Source organism: Castor canadensis, chromosome 1 (genome assembly GCF_047511655.1).
Source record: "Castor canadensis chromosome 1, mCasCan1.hap1v2, whole genome shotgun sequence".
Taxonomy (NCBI): domain Eukaryota; kingdom Metazoa; phylum Chordata; class Mammalia; order Rodentia; family Castoridae; genus Castor; species Castor canadensis.
This window is the reverse complement of record NC_133386.1, coordinates 71,864,069-71,886,449: the sequence shown is the minus strand read 5'-3', so window position 1 is coordinate 71,886,449 and position 22,381 is coordinate 71,864,069. Positions and strand designations below refer to the sequence as shown.

Genomic DNA, 22,381 nt, shown 5'->3' with positions numbered 1-22,381 from the left:
CATACAATGTACTTTCTTCCTGTCCATCCGTCACATTCTGCCCCCTCACTCCGTAATGTCTTCCTTCTTTGTGACTGGGAAGGTCCTTCATATTCTTGAAGGTGCAGCTCAAATGTCACTTCTCTGTCAAGGTTTCCTCACCTCTTAAGCAGACCTGCTTCCCCCTCTTCATGTTCTCGTGGCTCAGAACAGGCCTGTCTTACCAGCTCTACCTTGGTTTTGACCGTGGCTTCAGGAGCTTCTCTTCCCACTGGGCTCTCCAGGGCCATGACACCTTACTTATCTGCCAGCAGCTAGCATGGCTGTTGGTACATTGTAGGCCTTTAATTAAATGCTGGTTCCATACAACAGTGACACTGAGAGCTTATTCACTCTCAAGGTAAGTAGTAGGCCCAACACTCAAGCAAATGAACATGCACCAGGCCAAGAATTCTCACCTTTACCTAATATGTAACTAAATCCTTACCAAGAAAGAGGATAAAGCTCACACAAGTACATCTTCATTGCTTCCTTTCCCCAACTCAGCAAAACACAATAAGCTACAAACAGTTCTGAAAACTCTTTCAGATGCTGGCTTCCAGTGTGAAACCACACCTGGAATGTGAGGTGTGTGCACACATTCAGTAATTCAGATCAATCTCTACCTCCCAAGTGTGAGATTGTTTTCATTTACTGAGACAGGGTTTCACTATGTAGCCCAGGTTGGTCTCCAACTCATGATACTCCTACCTCTGCCTCCTGAGTGCTGGCATCACAGGCGTGTGTCACCACATCCACTTCTAGTGTGAGACTATTTACAGAAAATAAGAATGCCTGATCTCTGCATTTAGGTTTCTGTTTGCAACAATTTTGCAGTAGACAGCCATTTGCTGAGTTCCTGCCTTGACTACATGTCCATATGGTAGATTGTCCAATGACTGTAGCTTCCTACTCTTGGAAGGGTGATCTGTGACCGTCTTACATACTGAATAACATTATTATCTAGTATAGATTTAGCAGGACAAAAGTTGTAACAAGAATGGATTATTCTTGTTAATAACTGTGCACAGTATTCCAGTTAAGAATGGTCACTTCTTTGTCCCTATTGCCATCAATGAAAGCAGGAAAAGGATTTGACAAATCCATTTCCAGCATCCTTAGGTTTGGGGAGGTTAAGCTCAAGCAGAGGAAAATGATTCTACAGAGCAGCTCATCCTACTCCACCATTCTTCTGACCTGCTCCCGGGGCTCTGTGAGCTGCTGAAAATCAAGGATGTTTGAGCTCTGTTAGCTGTCAAGGTTTAATAAGCTGAGCAAGTTAATGAATCATGGCTGGATTTCACTCCAAGACTTCCCATCATGCATGAAGCAATTAGGCATGTACCTCATGGTCTCCCACAGGAGTTTCCAAGGTGCCTTTATCTACCAAAAGACTCAAGTCAGGGTGGTTCGAGGGGAAACAGATAAACATCCTTAATCACAAAAGGTGGCAGGGAGGTCTTCTCTTTGTGTCTGTTAAGACACATGAGGAATACTGCCAATTTATTTTGTGCCCACATAAGTTATATAGCTATTTATTTTTTTCGTGCCTGTGTTTCTGAAGTTATAAAGGGCTCTTATGAGTTGTTTATATGAAACTAAGTACCCTGACCCACAGGCAAGATATTCCTGGAATTGCTGAAATAGCATGCAAGATAATGATATCATTTTAGAAAGTGCCAGGCAAGAAAGCTCTGATTAACTCCAGCTCAGTGGAGATATTTGTAAATAGAATGAATGTCATTTAACATCTCCTCTTCATCCAGGCTCCTCCTTCCCCTTCCCCTTCCCAGTGTGCTATTACTGGGTATATTTTCTCTTTAGATGCCTACCTACAAAGAATGTAGCTTGATGTAAAGGAATGGAAATCTATTTTGGAGAAAGAAAAGGTAAGTGTTGGCAAAGCTAAGAGGAGGATTCTGAACCCCGTCCAATATTCCTATGCAATCCTCCTCTCCCTGCCCTACCATTATTGACCCTCTGCCTGCTCTCTCCTCCACCCAGAATGGACTTTGTGCTCTGATGGTCTTTCTCCATAAGAAACAGAAGTGGTAATAAGAAGACCAGGTTCCCAAAGGAAGTGGAAAACCAGATGAAGTTTTGTGAAAGGGATGGCTTCTGGGATAATGAGGAAAACTTTTTCTAACACAAGAGGTAGGCTCCAGCACAGAGGGCACATCCATGCTGTGGGAGGCCAAGAATAGCCTCTGTGGCTCCTTGGAAGTTCCTCCAAACTCTACTTGCTGCCAAAGTGCTTTGAGAGAGATCACCTTAAGCCTGTGGAGATAAACTCACGCAGATGCTTATGGTACGGTTAAACTGGTTAGTTTTAACAGTGACTTTTCACAATGCTTGGGCCACTGTGCCTCCTTTCATCATTTGTGTGCATGAATACACACACTCAGAGAATGAGTGAGTGTGCAGGCTCTGTGGCAGTGGCACTGTTGGGCGAGTTCTTCAGCAGCTGAAGGAGTTAAGAGCACCTGATTAGCTAGCAGAAGCTGGATGTCAGTGGTATGAGTGGTATGTACCTGGGCAGTTTTCCAAAACCCATGGGGTGGCTGCATATCAGGAAGACTGCTATAAACAAGTGTGCATGTGTGCATGGAGCCTGATAAGTCAATGGGGGAAGGGAGACAGGGAACAGCCACCCGCCTGAGGAAATGTACAGAGCCGGCTGAGTTTCCACTTTAGGTGAACAATAGCTCTGGATCGGAAACAGGTCTGGACAGGCTGCTGAATGCTTAGAATGAGCTTTGTACATTAAATGACTGTTACAGGGGACCAAAAGTTGGATTCTGAACTTTTAATTAAAATTATCCTAATATTATAAAGCCATGAAAATGGTGTTCTAAAAAATTATTAATATAAAAATATGTAGATACATTATGAAAAAAGCACTCAGTGAAACTGTATATATAGATCTCAAGTATGTAAATATATACATACATTTTAAAAGATACATTAAACATGCCATGAAAACATAACAATAGTTTCCTCTGGATGGGTGGTGGAATTACATTTGATTCTTGTTTTTTCTAAAGTAAATGCGTTATTTTCATAGTCAAGAAAAGAACCAAGTTATTTAAATACAAATATTATCCCATGGATGACATGACATCTGCTGATGGGTTACCTGAGTTGTGGAAGATGGGAAAGGAATGAAAAAAAATCATTCACGTTTATAAAATATTAAAATGAATTTGTCTTCGTGTCTACAAACATTAGTATCTTCTGTCTTACATTGTAAACTCCCAGAGAGCAAATGCTGTATCTAATTCTGCAAGATGTTTGGCTCAATTAAAAACACTGGCAGAAAATCATTTTCATGACAATTATATAAATGCACTTGGGAAATCCCTTAGTGTTATTGATGCCTGGACAGCAACACAGAATAAGAACATAGAGACCCACCCCTCCCATACACACACAACATATTAATGGCCTGCTGCTTTTGGTAGGGGGTGTCAGCTTGTACATTTATAGGAAAGACTGATCCTCTTCCATATTTAAAACAGAAAGGAAAACAGTACTGTAATGTCTTCTATTCTATCCCACTTCAGTGTTACAAAGCGAGTGCAATCCTAAGCATGAGCTAGCAGTCTGATTTACCTAATGGCCTCATGACCGTGTTAGCCTTCGGAGTTAATATGAGAGAGAGAGAGAAAGAGAAGTAAAACCACTCCTGTAACACTCAAGCCATATTCAGCAGAGCAGTTTCTATTTACAGTGTTTTCTAGACACCTGGAAGCTCTTCCCAATCTCCCAAATATAACCAAGGTTACTGTAACTTTTGAAGTCACTCTATAAACAGTAACTTTCTGTGAACAGTACCTTTTTATCTTTGTAGTGCAGTGGCTACAAGAGATACAAATGATTGTTAATATTTGAGGCAGCATTCTTAACTAGAAATTTAAAATACAATGTGTCAAATTTGGCTCAAATTAGTCAGTTCCTTTCAAGGCTATCAGGAAATACACAGGCAAGCAATGTGAAATCCCAGGTGCTTATTACACTGAAACAGAGAAGTTACTTTTGGAGGACTATCCTCACTGCTTCCCAAGCCCCACTCCTGTTACAATGGCTAATTCCCCAAGTGCTCTTGTCAGGTGCTGAGTGCTAAGTGTTTTACACCTGTGATTTAACATCGTCCTCAAATGAGTCCTCAGAGGTAGGTGTTCTCTGTCAGTATTTTTTGAGAGAACAGGTTAAGGAAAAGGTTAGGGATTTGAACCCAGGTCTGGGTAACTCCCAGAGTGCAAACTCTTAACCATTAAAGGCAAGCTGACTTCAGGGGACTAATTAAGTGTGAAATCAAAGCAATGTCTAAACATGGTTATGCCACATTTTAATTGGAGTCTACTGCATGTACATAGTTGGTTTTCCCCTATATTAAACAAACAAAAATCACAAATTTTGCCAACAAAAATCTCCTGAGGGAAACTAAGATCATTTACTAAAGTAATAATTCAAGTCACTTATCGAGAACACGGCAATACTGAGGCTTGGGTGGGGTCACCTGAGAGATCTGAAGGAAATCTAGAGGCAAAATTTACCGAATTTTCTATTTCACTATAGAATCTGTCTGTGGAAAGCACCCCCTAAACGGAAGTACTGTCAAAGTAAAAATAAATGGGGTTAAACAGTGTCTGCAAAATACATTGTGAGTGGGATTTGTAGTTCTCTCATTTGCTATAGTACACAAATACATTTGCTTGTGTAGGCTCAGTAGGAAATAAAACACTTAACTCAGACCAGTGTACAAAACTCTGACAAGAACTAAGAGACTGTCATAATGAAGCAGAGGCCAGCTGAAGGCCTGGTGGTCCCTTCTGAGGATGGTAGGGTCATCGATTACTGCTAGTTGGTAGGTCACCAGGAGGTCAGGTGCACCCTGACCTGCACAAAAAAACAAACCATTTGTATGTGTTCGTATAGCAATGTTCACTCCACCCAAACTCATAAAAGACAGACAGACAGAAAAATTGGAATATGACTGATCAATCTAGGCTTTGAAGTATTATCTCCCAGAAGAGCAGAATGCTAGAGTCAAATTATTCTTTTTTTGTTATTAAAACATTTACTGAGCATCTACTGTGCCCACCTAGGCACTCACTATAATTCTCACAACATACTTGGGGTTCAGGAGGCAGAGGGGCTCTGTTGGGCAGAAGTACAAGAAAGCTTCCAGCTGAGCCCAAGTTTCCAATGCTGAGGCCAGGGGTCTCACTGTGGGAGAAAAATGCTATGTTTAAAAGATGATGGCATAGTAGCCCAGTGATCCTTGGTTGGTGTCATGGAGCCCAATTACTTAACATGCATTGATCATGTACAGTTGCTAGCTAGTCTGCAATTATCAGGGACAAACCTAAAAATTTCAGGCTCTCCAACTCCTTTTGGTGGCTGGCACACAGACCAGTAGCTAGCTGTTTGCTGATATTAACATATTATAATTTCTAAAATGTTAACTTTAATTAACTATGTCTACATGCATTTTTTTCTGGTAGGTATCAGATTAGTTTTAAGTGTGATTAATTCTGGGAATTTTATACACAGCTAATTATAGCTATTTTGATGTTTATATGTGATAGTTTCAGTTTCAAATGATATTTTCTGCTACTGTTCCTTGAAATTCAAATTTTGAGGGTGTTCAGTATTTGGTACCTGGGCACTGACTTATTTATATCTATTAAAAATACATACACAAAGCTACATGGTACAAAACCATGTGCCATACTGTGTATTTGCTAGTGAACAAAAGAGACGGTGACAATCTGTAAATTTACTCAAGTAAACTGATTTGAAGGATATAATTAGTAATATTTTATACAATTTTTTCTAGTCAGATTATCTAGAGTCAGATTATTCTTTTTTAGTTATTAAAACATTTACTGAGCACCTTCTGTGTATGGGTCAGTGAGAAATTTGATATGGTTAGTTCATATGACAAATCTGGCTCAGACAATTCTAAAACATGATTTAAAATCATGAAAGGATTTGAACTCAGAGGTTTGTACTTTCAAGGCAGGCCTCCAGCTACTTCTTGAGCCACACCTCCAGCCCAAGGTGTGTTGAGTGAGTAAATGGATGCAAAATACATAGATAGATATTTCTATTAAGGAGTCAAAAGCAAAATTTAAAACTCTTATCAACTGAAAAAATAACCGCAATTTATAGAGGGGGTAATAATGTAGGCAAACACTATTGAGGAAAAAAAAGCGTATCTAAGCATTCAAGAAATGTGTCTTTGTTTTATTTGAGCTGGCATTTTCTGCAGAGTGTGGGCTTCCATTAGCTTTGAACTGAGTTGTGGGAGAGAAGATGCTGCTTAATTCTTTTCTTTCCCTACCAAAAGGGGGAGGTACGAGAGTGCTTTTCTTTCTTCCTAGGGGCTCTCACTTTGGGTTAGTTAAATCTAGTGAGACATGACTGTGAGAAGGTTCTCAGGAAGGACAACATGCTCCCCACACCATGGTGTGACAGCCAGAGAACCCAAGGGTTCTTTTCCTCCACTTCTGCAGGGTAAGATTTCTTTTGTCTGTTATCCCTGAGGATTTTACAAGCAGTAGCATTACAGTGTCTGAGATTCCCAAGAAGAAAGTACAATTTTAAATGACTTTTAACTACCATTGCAGATAACTACAAGAAATGTTCAGGCCTGAAAAGTGTTCATTCATCACCAAAACATGACTCACTTCTAATTGATTTACAATGTCAGCTCTTCTGTTAACAACAGAATTTTGTCACCATCCACAAACATTCATTGAACATTTGCAGAACACTCATTTTCAAGACGAGAGGAGTAATTGTCTAGAGTTAAAACACGTGAAATTTCCTTTACATGTCAGACTGAAGAAAGGAGACAGAACACATTCATCTCTTCATCTATAGGGCCTGTGATCATCTGTGTACAATAAAACTTATGGATAACTAGAATGCTACAGTCTCTACAGACTGCAGAGATAATCTGGCTTATTGATTTCTTTGGGTGCAGAAACCCCTGGAGAATCTGATAGGTGTTATGAGCCATTCTCTCTTCAGACAAATGTGTATGCCCATCAAAGAGTCTATTCACTCCCTAGCATTTTACAGACACCCCTTGAATCCAGCCTAGTCTGAGACACCAGACTAAGGACTCTGATCTGACCCCACTGCTGTATTTTTACATATGGAGACACCAAGTTTCAAATAAAGACTGTGACTTGGCCATAGACACTCAGCAGAAATGACCCAGATGAAACTGAAAACCATGCAGATACCCAACAACTCTAAATCATCAGGGGTCATGCAAATCATGTTGCCAAGGAGAGTGGAAAGGTGAATGTTTGGAAAGGAATAAATACTTCTTTCTTTCTTTTATGTTAGAGTGCTAGTTGAGCTTCTCACTGGAAAGGTTTTCTTCATCATACCCTCAGACCAGGGCCCACCCATAGTTCCAGCAGCCTTTTCCTGTGTTTGCCTCAACAGATCAGTAAAACCTGCTTAAACTGAGCATATTCAGAAAGGATGCAAGTGAGAGTATGAATGAGAACCCTACTTTACAGAACTCTAATTTAGTTACATCACGGATATTTAAGAAGTACTCTGAATCAATGACTACTCATTTATTTAGGAAGGGATAGTTTACTCAATGTCAGCAAGTAAAAGTCTTAGAGACCTAAGACATGATTAAATGAAACTAATTTCCAACCATTCCATCAATTTGATCATTTGTAAATGGCTTGTCCTTTCAAGAACTAAAACATCCTGGGATCTTGCATTTGCTTTTAGCTCAGCAAATTCATTCTGTATATTTCAAATTCAATTCAACAAATATTCTCCTTAGGAGGCAATGTGACAGAATGGGAATATGCATGGTTTCTGAGTTAGTAAGATCCAAATTCAAATATTAGACCTGCTTTTCTAGACATGTGATATTGGGCTGGTTACTTAAGGGTCCCTGAGACACCCTCATCTGAAAAGCAGGAGTGTTATAGCCTACTTTGCAAGTTGACTGTGAAAATGAGCCAACAGCACAGTCTATAGCAGGAGCTAATACAGTGTCTAGTAAACATTAGGCACTCAAATAAATGGTAACACTTAAAATAACTATTGTTTACCAAACATCTATGGAGCACAGACTTCATTCAAGATCCTTTTCTGCCATCAGGTTACTGACCAAAAGAAGACATACAGTACCATTGATGGGTTTTATTTAAAGAAACAGAACAATAAAACAGCAAGATAATGGTTTCTTGACATGAAACCCCAGGACTAAAATCTTAAATTAAATATTATGGTTCAGCATGGGTGTGTTTTCATCCTACTTACTAAGTTTTCAGACTGTATCTGATCCTTTTCAAATTTCTATTGCTCTTTTTTTTCATGGGAAATTTCTTACAAATTATTTTGAGAAGCCAAAAATTTGCAGTGGAAATTCCTTCCCTAAGTTCCTTTTTAAAAGAATCAACCTATTCAATAGGCAAATCTAAATAATGTTTAGCAGTTCTAAATGTGGAGAATTCATGACTTCTTTCTGTAGTTGAAAAGGAACACACAAAGCAATTATTTAGTCACTTATAAAACCCACGTTCAACTTTCGAAATAATGACTAACTTGATAGGAGAGACAAGACTTTTATAATTAATTACTAAAGTCTAGCCATTTGAGACAAGCACAGCAGGTTACATAACTGTCCTCTGCACTCACAATATCATCTTTTCCCTCATGGATATGTATCATTTTTCAGTAATAATAGAACATATAACAAAAAAAAGAGTTACTGCACTGTAGGACATCAGTCTAACCACAAGCTAAATTTTTGGCACAGAGTAAAGTCTCATTAATTTGAATTTTACATTTCATAAGGAGAAAATGTGCCCATTAGTAGCATAAATAAAATTCCCTTGAGAATGTATTAGATTCTTAAGAAAACACAAACAGTAAGCAATAACAGGTGCTCATTTACATATAAATACTTGCAGTGTTAAGTGAAAAGCATCCCTAGCCATGCAAGAATGGGACTCTCAAACTTGGATACTCTATACCTTCTTTGAGTGGTCTCCGATGGGTGTGCTCAGGAGTACAGGAAAAACAGAGACACCTTCCGAGGAAGATGAGATGGCTTGCATGCTTGGGTATGACTGCAGCCATTTGGCACAGTAGTTATTCTGGTGGGGGCTACACTACATTTCCCAGGCTGCCTTGGATTCAGGTGGAGCCATGTGACTAGTTCTCGCCAAAGGAGTATGAGGAAGATGCTGCCGTACTTCAGGACTATCCTAACTATGAAGCAAGGTTCCTTCTTCATGCTCCTTTCCCTCCACCAGCTAGGTGCACACCAACATAAGCCTCACAGAAGGTGAAGGTGTTGTAGGTTGGATTATGCCCCCTCCTCATTTCACATGTTGAAGCCCTAATGTAACCTTATTTGAAAATAGGACTGCTATTGATATAATTAGTTAACATGAGGTCATACTGCAATAGGGTGAGACCCTAATCCAATATGACTGGTCTCCCTATGAAAAGGGAAATTCAGACCAGACAGCAATAGAGGAAAGATGATATGTAGACATAGGGAAAAGGTTGCTCTCTCTCAAGTAGAGAGGCCTGGAATAAATCCTTCCCTCAGGACCCTCAGAAGACACCAACCCTACCCATACCTCGACCTTGAACTTTAGTCTCCAGAACTATGACACAACACACTTCTATTTAAGCCACCCAGTTGTGGCACTTTGTTACAGCAGTCTGAATAGATGTTGTAACATTTTTACAGATGGTAAAGCCAGAAGGCAGAAAAAGGCTAAGCTTAGGATTCCTGAATAACTTCGGAATAAAAGCACTTCACTGATTAGAGATACCTACACTGGACTGACACTTGAGCAAGAAGCAGAGCTTTCACTGTGTAAGCCACTAAATATTGAGGGACTACTTGTTATAGCAGCTGGCATTACCTAGCACAGGATTTAATTCAGTCCTTTAACTGGTAAGTAATTTTAAGTTATTTTTCATGGAAGCAAATGTAGACATATCAGAACAATGAAAAAACACTCAAGTAAAATTTTAGAATTAAAAAAAACTTGAAAGAAAATTTGGGTTTATAGGAAGATATTTTGGGGTAATTCCCCAAATCCTCCCTAGAGTACAAATTTATTCTTTTCTACCAGTAGAACTACAATTTCCTCAAGAATTTTATTTACTTTTTTATTTTTTAAAACATTTTTATGCTGGGTGCCAATGGTTCGTACCTGTAATCCTAGTTACTTGGGAGGCTGAGATGGGGGGACAGGGGGTCTTGTTTCTTGGCCAACCCATGCAAATAGTTCTCCAGACCCCATCTCCAAAACAACCACAGCAAAATGAACTGGAGGTGTGGCTCAAGTGATAGAGCTCCTGCTTTGCACTTCAGAGTGTGAAGCTCTGAGTTCAAACCTCAGTCCCATCAAAAAAAATGTTTGTATTAGTATGTGATAGTTGTACAGGGGCTTTCACTGTAACATTTCCATACATATATATCATACCTCAATTTGGTTCATCCTCCTGAAGGAATTTAAATAAGCCACATTCATTTAATTTTTTTCTTTTTTTTGCAAATTCAGAGGAACATTCCTTCCAAGTGGTCTAAGTACATAAAGTTTTACTTTGGTATCAAAGACAAGAATACTATAAAACAAGGTCACTTTAATGTGATTTTAAGTCAGTCCGAAGTCACTATGTATATAATACCTTCTGCCCTCAAATATAGACAAAAAATTTACTCCCTTTATGACAGGGTAACTAACATGGACTAAATACACATTTTCCATTAGAACTTTTTTCTTGTATGAAGAAAAAGGAAAACGACAGATATCCTAGCTAAGACAGAGTTATAGCTCAAAATCGTTCAAAAGCTGAGCTGGCAGCTGCGTTCTCTGTTTATAGAAAAGCCAGGATGATTCCGCCTGAGCTCAGAACTCAGTTTAGATCACAACATCTGGATTCAAAACACATGTGCACTGTGGCAGCAAGGTTCCAGGTCACGAATGATCTGAGACAGAGACCAGAGACCACTCACCAGAATGACTCCAAATGGAGAAGATGCCTGAGGGGAGATAAACCGCAAAGGCATTTGGGAGCCCATTCCCAACTATAACCTCAGCGCTTTCTGCATCTGGCCTCCATAGCAGGTGCTGGGGAGCGCAGTCGAGGATGACACTTCACACTCCCTATTTAGCTTTGTCATGCTCAGTGACTTCTTTCCTACAGTGGCTACTGTTCAGATTAAACTATGAGAATCTGATAATAAAATGAAAAACCTCCAAGAGTGCACACTTCCTGTTAGGTTCATGTCTAACTTTGCTTTATTTCAAAGAGAAAAACTGGAGTGATAGAGGGGAAGCAGAAAGAAGAAATTTAAATTCCTTCCTCTTTTTTTTTTTTTTTTATCTTCATGGAAAGAAATCATAGCCCTGGTAATTTTAATATAGGTTACACAATGAAATCTAAAAGAAGAGAGAAAAAAACAGTGCAAAAAATCTCCACAGAGCAATTTTAATCTCCACCAGAATACACCTTGCACTTTCTTGATTTTCCTTCCACACGGTATGCCCAGAATGTTGGTGATTCTGCAGCCATGGATTTATGTGCAATAAAAAGTCCTTCCCCTGCTGTTTTTCCTCATTCCCCCCTCCCCCCATCTCTCTTCCTCTCTCTCTTTCTTCTCTCTTTGTTGTGAATGTCAGGGCTGTCAGTGTCACAGTCTGACATGATTAGTGTTTCTGACATTACACCAAGAAGCAGACAGAGAGAGCGAGTGAATGGAGGGTGAGGGAACTAGGAAGCGCAGCCATTTAGAAAAGTCAAAAGAAAAAAGCAGACCGACCTCCTTTCTCTGAGGTTCCTTGATTACAGAGCAGCTTATAAATCACCCCGGATTTTTCTCATTTATCCAATTAGTCTGTTTCCCTGCTCCTCTGGAGATCCCTAAGGTGTGGATCTATTCTTTGAGATCAAAGCTAGTGGCTCCAGTAACAGAAAGAATTCGTGATTCAGCGGATTCTAAGGCTATGAAGTGTAACAGTCGGTGCACTTTGGGCAGATAGTAACCATCCATTTCAAGTATTGATTCGCTGCACTTTGTCACTCTAATGATGTTATCTCATTAAAAGGGATAAATTCCCCCACTGTTCTCCTAGGAGCATCTGCTTCTTACTCCTCTTTTTTAGCATCCCTGCTCTCAGCAGCAGCATGTTAAAATCACATTGAACCCCAAGGCAAGGCTTGGCCACACAACTGTTTACTGGGGCTTCTTGACAATTGCTTTTCCTCCTTCTGCCCCCCCATAACAGTCCAGCCATATAAAGAGAAAAAACGTGGAAAGTCATGTAATAGGAAGTATTTACTGAGCATCTTTTATGTGGATCTCCATGGTGTCAACATTTAACTTCCTTCTCCCACAACCTTGTGAGATAGAACAATCCTGTATGCACATGGAGAAAAGGAGTTTGACATTAAGTACCTTGCCAGGATATAGGTAACCACAGGCCAAGCCATAATGTGAAAAAGGGTTCATCCAATATAAGTGCTTTTTTTTAAATGCTCATTTTTCATTCATGGAACAAATAAGTAAATATGATCGCAACTTAATGAGAATAGGTGAAAAAATGTAAAAGCAGGTGGCAATTATGCTTCATCCTACTAATACTCAGGAACACAATGCCATAGGCAGTACAGTGGTTTTGTTTCAACAGATTTCTTATTAAATAAAAGGGGTAGCAATTTTCCATAATGAATGTTTTATACATTATCCCTTTGTGTATTGGGCCTCTGAAGTACACATTATTAAAGTCTATTAAAGTCTGTATTTAGCAGCATTGCTAATGTGCCTTTGGGGAAATTATTACAATGAAACAGTATCAGTCTTTCACAAAATTTCAATTGTTTAATATTCCTTTTCTGATCTTCAATACATGTGTCTATTTAGCTATATCCAGACTTTGTCCAAAAGTGCCATAATCCCAGGCTAGAACTGTCACAACAAATTGTTTCTGGGTTGGATTTAAGAAATAACATAGGACACGCTTATTGATAATTTCACCCAAGACTTTTTTTTTTAATAACTCAATGCCATTTTCATTTTCCTACTGTTCTAATTAACAGGTGCTCCTTGAGCTCTATGACATATGATGACACTTTACCTCTCTGGCTAGGGTTGGTTCTCTTAATTAATTGCTTATATTTATATCTAATTGAGTCTAGCCTCTTCAAGATAATGCCATTAAGGGTAGTAAGAAGTTACAAAACTGTTACATAAAAAAGGGAAGAAAACCAAACAAGCGAACTGGAAGAATTCAGAAGCTGTGATTAATCAAATCTAAATATTTTCAGTTAAATATAAACACTGTCATTTATGTGAGACTAGAACTCTGTCTTCTATGCATTAACGGAAGAAATTTTGCGAATTATTTAGCTGCATTTATTCTAAATACATATCTCTCCTTTTCTGTCTAATACAGTATGTTTATTTTATCACACAGTTTGTGGCTTTTAAAAACAAAGTCACTAATGTATATATATTGAAAAGCATGGTGTTCTCTGAAATCACATTATAGCCATAAAAAGTATTAGACTTATTTTACAGAGACAAACGATAACAGGAAGAATACCAGCAAACAGCTATGCATTGTAAGGCCCCTATATCACAAAAAAAAAATGGAAGAGGGGGAAAAAGCCAATCTAAAGTATTAGGTATTCAAGTTAATAAAGTGGATTGAAGTAATCTCCCTTATACAAGCAATCCCACTGTTTGAGATAATACATTTACAAAATCAGGCAAATTGAGTCTATTATTAATATTCTAAAGATGGACGAGCCACAGATTGACTAAACAACTAAATAATCATGTTTCCAATCACCAATTAACTAAATAAGATGTAACTTAATTGTATCCATTAAGGCCCACTAATTGAGAGAAGGCAGGGGTGGGAACTCAGGCAAGGAAGACAGAGCATTCCTCTGCTTGCTTCACAAAGGCCAGAATCCACTGACCTCTTTGTTATGGAAACCAGTAGCCACCAGCCTCAGAGAAAGAGGTAGCATATGTCAAGTGTTCAAGGCCCTGCGTGCTGATAGTGCTGGGAGGTGTGGGCTCAGCTCAACATGGGGAACAGGATCAGAACTAGACAGTTGAATTAGCATCAATTAAAACTCCACATGAAGGATGACACAGGACAATTCATCTGCATGGGGCGGGGGGTGGGATGGGGGGCGGAGAGGACCTGTTTTAATCAAGAAAATCCTAGGCACTCCTCTCTAAATCCTCAATAAGGATGAACAAGAGACCATCACAAATGTGTGGAAACGTGACACTAAAAAGAACAATGTGGAATGGAGCCCCCTCTTCCTTTTAAGTGAGACTTGTCTTATGGTCAGTCTCTCAGACTTGCAACTACATTACGGTCATGTCAAAACATATCCCTTCTGGGGTTGTTACAGTTTTAAAACAAACCCAAAGTCCAGCTTTTTTTACTCTGAAGCCGTGTCTGTTGGGGTTCTTCATCTTTTCTGACCATTTAGGGTGTTGATAAGTCAGGCCACATGACTTAGGTCGTGGTACTGCAGGGGTGCATGGTGTGTCAGGGTTGGAGCTCACTTTGAGATACTTCAGCACAATCACTCATCTGATGCCCAAATTTCTGTATAAAATGGTTCAAATTTTCAACATCTGCACTGAACCCTGAAAGCGGCTGCTCAGAGAAGGCACCAACCATTCCTCCACTGTGTGCTGCTCTGAGATTCAGAGGTGAGCTGTGCCCTGCGGAGACACCAACTATAATGTGTTTCTGGTTAAGCAGAAAGGAGAAGGCTCGAAAATGAGAGGGAAATGTTAATGTTGCTTCCAGAATCAAAATGATAGTTCTACAGAACTTGGATAGCAGTTCTCTAGAATGTGCGTTCACATATACACAGACACAAACATGTCAAACACATGCACACGTCTTAAAGACGAGTATTACCTCAACATATTCAAGTAATTCTTTTAAATCTGTCTTCTTCACATTAAACCAACCATCTACTCAGCTGTTTTAAATGTGCACTCCCATACCTCTCAGAAAGGAATTATATCCCTCTTATCTTTCTAAAACTTCACCAAATTCCCCAGTATGATGCATGAGAAGACAGGGTCACCATTTCCACACACCCTCCATTCAGTGGAACTGGATTTACCTGTCACACTGGTGCCACACAGGCCTTCTGCTACCAATCTTCCTGTTAGTCTCCCAAGATTCCATATAAAAATGAAGTTTTTAGAAAAATTAAGGGTAATTATTTCTTAAGGAAATAGAAGGCAAGAATAGAAGTGATGCATTCAGTGTTCAAGGCTCAGAATTCATCTTCCTGTTAAAGTAAGTCTTTTCTTTAAGGTACTGGGAATCAAACCACACGCTCCACCACTTGAGCTGCACCTCTAGCCCATGCTAGAGTAAGTCTTGCCACACACAGGACATGTGCACACTCCAGCTCACTGGTTCTCAAACTGCTGTCTAAGGATCTCTTTGTAGGTTTATACATTATCAAAGTCCTGAAGAACTTCTGTTCTATCAATGTTTATCACATTAGAGATTAAAACTGAGAAATTTGGAGGACTTGGACTCTCATGCACACATCCCAGGAGCTACCTCGGGGGTGATCCCACTGCATTTCATGGAGCTTCCTGAAATACTGTACTTGAGAATAAAAAAAGCAAATAATATCTTAGTATTACTATGAAAATTGCCTTGATCTTCAGGTGGACCACCTGACAGGACTGCAGAGGAACTGTTTCCCAAGAGTCTCAAACTATGGTTTGAGGACCATGGATCTAGCTCTAACTTTGTATACATCACAATGTCTTTAACAGGTGGTTGAAGAAGTGGCGTAAAACTAAGCAAGGGGATGTAATGTCCACTTAAAAAAATTAGAGCCACTTAACCAAAGGACAACATCTTTTTCTGGAGCATTTATCTACTGACCAATGCCCCCAAACCATTTGCACATTAAGAGGCTCCTTGGCAATATGCCCAACAGAATGACTACCAAGTCCTAATCTGTTTCATCAATCACTCTGTTCTCTATCTGCCGATCCAGTTATACCTTGAATGCAAACCAGCTAAAGTAGTATTTATTTTTAAATGTTTGTTTTTTCTGATCATTATTGAAATATGCAAATATTTATTGTTGAAAATGCAGAGAAGCATTTATTTTAAAAAAGGAAAAAGAAACAGGTGTGTCCTATGTACCCATCCTGTGAGAAAACCATTATCAACATTCTGGGTAACATTGCTCCAGTCATCTTAACATGCATATTTTAAAACCGCAGTGAAATTTATATTTTAAAGACAATTTAGTGTCTTTTATTTTAAACTACTACTTTTAGTGTAAAAGAAATGCACATTGCTGAAGAAATTTTAGATCATACATGCAAAGAAGAAGATAATGCTCTTAACATTTTGGTGTGCACTCATAATCTTTTTTCAGAGTGCATACAGGCACCTTTCTAAAAATGTGAGCTGATCAAACTGCACATACTGTTATGTAACTTGCCTTCATCTCCATTTATCTGGAACATCTTTTTATGTCATCAAATACTCCTCCATGCCTCCTTGGCATTTTTTATTGTATGGCTGTACCACGGTTATTACTTCAGAAAATTACTATTTTAACAATATTGTGATAAGCATCTTAGCTAAATTTTTACACCCATTCATGGCAGTGTTCTTTGAGCTAATGTTCTAGAAGTGAAATTTCTGGGTCAAAAGGTGTGGGTTAAGCTTTGATAACCATGAAGACCCTTTGAGAAATATGCTCTTCCAGTGTACATGAGTATGACTGGGATTCCTGATTCCTACCACACTGAGTACATTTTACAGGAGTTGTACAGGTGGAAGATACCATTGAGTTATTTTAATTTGCATTTCGATTACCACTGAGGTTGAACATTTCCTTATATGCTATTTATTTGATCATATTTCTTCCTTTATGTGTCTTATGTTTTGGCTCTTTGCCCATTTTCTATTAATCATTTCACCTTATTACTTGTATTAATTTGTAATGATTCTTAATAAATTGGCTAAGTTAACTCCCTATCATATGTTATAAATACTACTTCAGTTTGTCTTTTGTCCCTGGGACTAGTTTTGAATGTCCTTTTGTTTATTTTTTGAGACAGGATCTCCCTATGTAGCCCAGGCTAGTCAGGAACTCATGATTCTCCTGCTTCAGCCTCCCAAGTGCTGGAACTACAGGTGTGCACCACCCCACCCAGCTCAGAATATCTTTTGATGGAAAGAAATTTTGAGGTTTTACATAGTTAAACATTCTCTTTGTTTACAATTTCTGCCACTGGAAATTACTAAGGCCTTCCTTGACTTCAAGATCATTTAATGCTTACTTGTATTTTCTTCATGTCACCAGTTTTTAAACTGTGCTATGGATATTCAAAGTCTGCCACCAGGAGGACTTGTCCCATTGCCTTCAGAAAAATGACAGTCGGGGCTTATTAATAAAGATTGGGCATTTGGTGAAACCATTGAGGGTATCCTGGAAAGGGATAGAAAGAGATCTTTTGTGTTTATTATTCACTGTTTCCTTACACTGCATCCAGATCCAGTAGCTTTGTTAAGTAAAAAAGTCTGAAAAAAAAAAAAAAAAAGGGCAGAAACTAAGTTTCAGTTTTAACTTTCAGTTGACTATGGAGATATTGATCCGAGTGTAAACATGAAACTGTCTCAGACCTGGCATGGTGGGATTGGGTGCTGAACACCAGAAAACATTTAGAGAAAAATTCTGGTGAGCAGATTAAAAAGCAAATAATGGTATCTACCCACCAAGAGAGATGAGAGGCAGCACTCCACTCTATTGGATCCTACAGCCTGTGTCCAGAACAGTGGAAGCCAGATCTGGCCTTCATGAAAACAATGACCACAATGAGGAGGATGAAGGATCATAATCCCAAGTTTCCAAGGGAAAGGCATTCTTTCAAAAGCAGGCCACCAGCCCTGCACGTGTGGCTTTGCGGACCCCCATGGTGGCATGCAGTCAGTGTCCATCATGTGACCCTGCTTGCTTCAAGAGGATCCCATTTTGCCCTCCACTTTTTGCTATGATTTTCTTTTCTTAAATAACACATTAAATTCAGCATGATAGCATACAGAGAACATAGGTACATACCTGAAACATGAATCCTTTTTGCTAGCATAAATTTATAAAATGCTACACATAACATATATTTATATATATCAGTAAGAAAATGATCTGGAAAGTAGAAAGGATGAAGACTTTCTACAAAATTCAAAAGTTAAATCCCAATTATTAAGTCTTTGGTCAACATAAAGATTTGAAAGTAAGCTCTTGCAAAACGAGTTGAAGAACACATGAAGGTTGGAAAGTTGGTTTTCAGGTCTATATAAGGGGTGGGGAGAATGAATGCCCTGGGAAAATATGTACCCCACAATTTCAGTTTTTTGTTTGTTTGATGGTACTAGGGAGTGAGTGAACTGAGTACATTTTCTTTAATACATAAGGCTGTACAGCATTAAAACCTGCTTAGAATATTAGAAAGGTGAATAAGCATGAAGGTGTCTACTCTGGATAAACCTTATGATTTGGGTTTCCAACTGACATCTTCCCTGCACACTGGCCTTGGGAAATGGCAGCAGACTCACCTGAGCCTTGTGCCCAGGAAGCCCTTTCCCTTTGCTACCAGTGCTAACGCACTGATGTGCTAGCCAAAGGTCTTCCTAGTGTCTCTTCAGATTGTAAGGCAGAGAGGAGCTCACGAATATGAGAAATGAGGTACCACCTGGTAAATAGCAGTCCACTGGTTATCAGGTTAATCTTGTGATTAAATTAGTGAGACAAACTGCCAGGCCCTTTGTGCCATGGGGGCCATTCCCATGTTTTCTAGAGACAGGTCAATGCCTGTGACCACACCACACTATGTGTCACAGAAATAACAAGGACCTTAGAGCACTGTGGTGATCCTCCATTCTGACACCTGCCTAGTTGAAATGTCCCATGAGCTAGCTGGGGTTCAGGAAGGAAAGAGAGTATTTCAGATTGTGACCAACAAATGTCTCCAACTTTCTAGGAACAAGTCTACTTGGAACACCAGTCACACCCACATTAGTATTTCCAATGCTCTAGCTTACATACCTCATTGATGAGATGGTTCCCTAGTTTTATTTGTGCTGAGAAGAGCTGTTTCCTCCCTAGAGAGTGAGCTATTCTTTGTCTTATGCCAAGAAAGTTGCAAGAAAAATGCTGACCTATGGAGTGACACATCAAGCTTAATCACTGCTTTCAATTAAAATAATACAAAATAAAACACTCACTGAGCCATTCAGGCAGAACATAATTTCCCAAGCGCAGACACACCTACTGAAACACTTGAAATTTTTGGGGAATCTGGTTCCTGGGTGTGGAGTTGCCCTAGAGAAACTCAGGGCAGGGCTGACATAGCAAACTGCACATGCTGATCAGAGATTTCCCAAGAGTCTTCTTAGACTCCAAGAGCCAAGCTCGAAATAACAGAAGCCAAGGTTTGCAACATACACCTCCTCCCCTGTTGTTAATTGTGACTGTGGAGCAGAACAGCTGTCTACCTCCCAGAATTCCCAGAGCTGACTTCTCAGACTGTTTAGAAGTAAGTATTTAAGCCAGGGTAAAGAAGAGGCTGGGGGGCCACTCAGCACAGGCTTCCTTTTCTTTGGTTTGACTCAGTCAAATGAAAACCTCTCAAACACAATTTTTTTTTTCTTTCTGGTCTCTTTAGATAGGTCAAAGCAGCACAGCCTGCCATAAATCTTCAACCTAGGGAAAGAGGACCACACAAAAGCCCTATCCAGCATCCTGCAAACATTGAAAGGGACCTTGTCCTTCCTGCCCTTGAGAAGGCTGAACAAATGGCCTGAGAAAAACCACCAGAAGAAGGGATCCTTAGTAAGGGATCTTAACCAGTTAAATGGGTTTTCTGAAGTCTAGGGATCTGTAATATCCCTTCAAGACTAAAGCACTCAAGGGTGCTGTCCAACTCTAGCACCTCATATACATCTGCTTTTGCAGGTCTCTGGATGTTCTCTCCTCTGAAACACTGCTCACAGAAATCACACAACTCTCTGACTTCTGCAATGCTTACAGTAGGAAACACAACCTCCATTCCATGGGAAGATGACTGTGTCCACGCATCCTTCAGTGGCTCACGGCGTCTGGCCCTTCCCTCCATCTCTGAGATCAGACCTGGCCATCAACCACTTTCTGCAGTACCTCTCAACTAGAGGGTGATTTTGCCAAGGGACACTGGGTGATATCAGGAGACATTTTGGGTTGACATTACTGTATACTACTAAAAATCCCACAATGATACAGAAGACAGTCTCTCACTACAAAGGATTACCTGGTACAAATGTCCTGTGTCACAGTTGAGAAATCCTGCTCCAGCCACACTAAACTCTTTGCCAGACTTTCTCATACGCTTTTTGTGCCTAAACACAGGCTGCTTCCCTTACCTGGAGGGCCTTGACCCACTTTCTGGGCATTACCATTTACCTTCTAGGATCTAACTCAAAATGTCACCTCTTCTACATTGTCTTTCCTTGAGTTTCCCAGAGTTGGATGTTTTTTATTTCTAGATATGGTTCATATCTCATTAGAACACTAGCCATACTGACCTAAAATAGTCTGCCACCTGCTAAAACCTTGACTCCAGTCTTACTGAACATTTATTCCCAGAGTACCCAACAGGTAATCAGTTACTGCTCACCAAAACCATCAGAGAATGAGTAAAACCCTTCCATTAATTGCAGCTGTGCCTTAGACTTTCTTGCAACTATATCTAAGGGACAATGGTGTCCCAGCATCAAAAACAACAGCAGCAAATATCTACCAAGTGCTTATAATATGAATAGACACTGCACTGACATATTTCATCCTTAGACAACCCTGAGCAGGTACCACAATTGTTAACATTTAATAGATAAAGAAATGGACGCACCAAGAACTTAACCCACCTTGCCTACTGTCATTGAAGCTAACATTTGGCAGAGCTGATAATTAATTTCAGGAAGGCTGGCTCCAGAGCCTTAATCTTTCAATAGTCGTGCCAAGGCAGTTATATCAACACTATAACTCAAAAGACCACTTAACGACCTCTGAAAAATACAACCGATATATCCAGAGGACTATACAATCATGGAGTGGCCACCAGAAGCACTGCTCCCAACCTGTGGCCCTCCCTGAAACACTGCTCACAGGGATCACACAACTCTCCAACCTCTGGAGTACTTTCAACAGGAAAAACGACCTCCTCAACCATGGGAAGACATATGTACTCAGGAAAATCATAGTACCATCAGAAAAATACATATGCTGATTCAAAGAACCTCTTACCTTGTTCATGCCGCAGGGATTGGAGCAAGGGATCAGACATGTCACAATGCGAGGCAGCTCTTGAAGATTCTCCTTGTTCCAGGAGCCCTCACTTCCTGAAGCAGATAGCTGCACTGTAAACACAAACAAGAAACCCATCAGCCAGTTCTCAGGAAGGCTCAGAGCAGTCCTATGTCCAGTGGAACTTTCTGTGATGACTGCAAAGCTCAATGTCTATGTTGTCCACAATGGTGGCCACACATGGCTATTGAGTCACTACTGGAAAGCAGGGGAAAGTGTTGAAGTGTGGTGCACAGTTTTGCTGCTCACATACTAGTTTCTTTGACCTTCAAAGGAGGTCAAAGATCAAATAAGAAAATAGCTTATGCAACTGAGGGCTAAATTTTCAACTGCATGTAAATAGCCATTGTGGCTGAGGGCCAGTCACCATGTGGGATGCTACAGGTCTAGATATCAAATCAAGAGTCTTGAGGCAGGCTACTGGGCATGCCAGTGGCCAAGAAAAAGCTAGTTGTTGTATGTTTGGAGTGGCTGTAGATCCACAGGGACAAGACTCAGTAACTATTTTTTTGAGCACTTACACAGGGCTGGGTACTGAGGATTTATAGTGATGAACACACCAGAAAGGCCAGTGACTTAGGAATTTCTAGTTCAGGCTTTGACCTCCTCAAGAAGGGCAAGAAAGTGGCATGTGAGCAGCACTACTGTGTGCCATTGAGGTCTATGTTATGGTTCTAGGATTGGTTTTTTGGTGGTTGTTGTTTGTTTGTTTGGCTGTAATGGAGGATTGAACTCATACTTCCTACGCAGGTGCCTTACCACTTGAGCTGTGTCCCCAGCCCCTTTTGCTAAATGTATTTTCAAATAGTGTCCTGCTTTATGCCTGCTGGCTTGGAATGTGACCCTCCTATTTGTGTGCACCACTGCACATAGCTGGGATGACAGGTGAGCACCACTGTGCCTTGTCACTGGTTGAGATGGG

At 39.9% G+C, this 22,381-nt stretch overlaps 1 protein-coding gene across 6 annotated transcripts in view; it reads right to left on the bottom strand.

Annotated features, from left to right (window-relative positions):
* Bach2 (BTB domain and CNC homolog 2) overlaps window positions 1-22,381 on the bottom strand; it is a 355,873-nt gene that overhangs the window by 251,781 nt on the left and 81,711 nt on the right. For all 6 annotated transcript variants that reach the window (XM_074078063.1, XM_074078083.1, XM_074078073.1 and 3 more), the window contains exon 2: window positions 21,400-21,512. In XM_074078063.1, coding sequence (XP_073934164.1) covers window positions 21,400-21,408 — 9 coding nt within the window. In that variant the 5' untranslated portion in view covers window positions 21,409-21,512. The remainder of the gene's footprint in view (window positions 1-21,399; window positions 21,513-22,381) is intronic.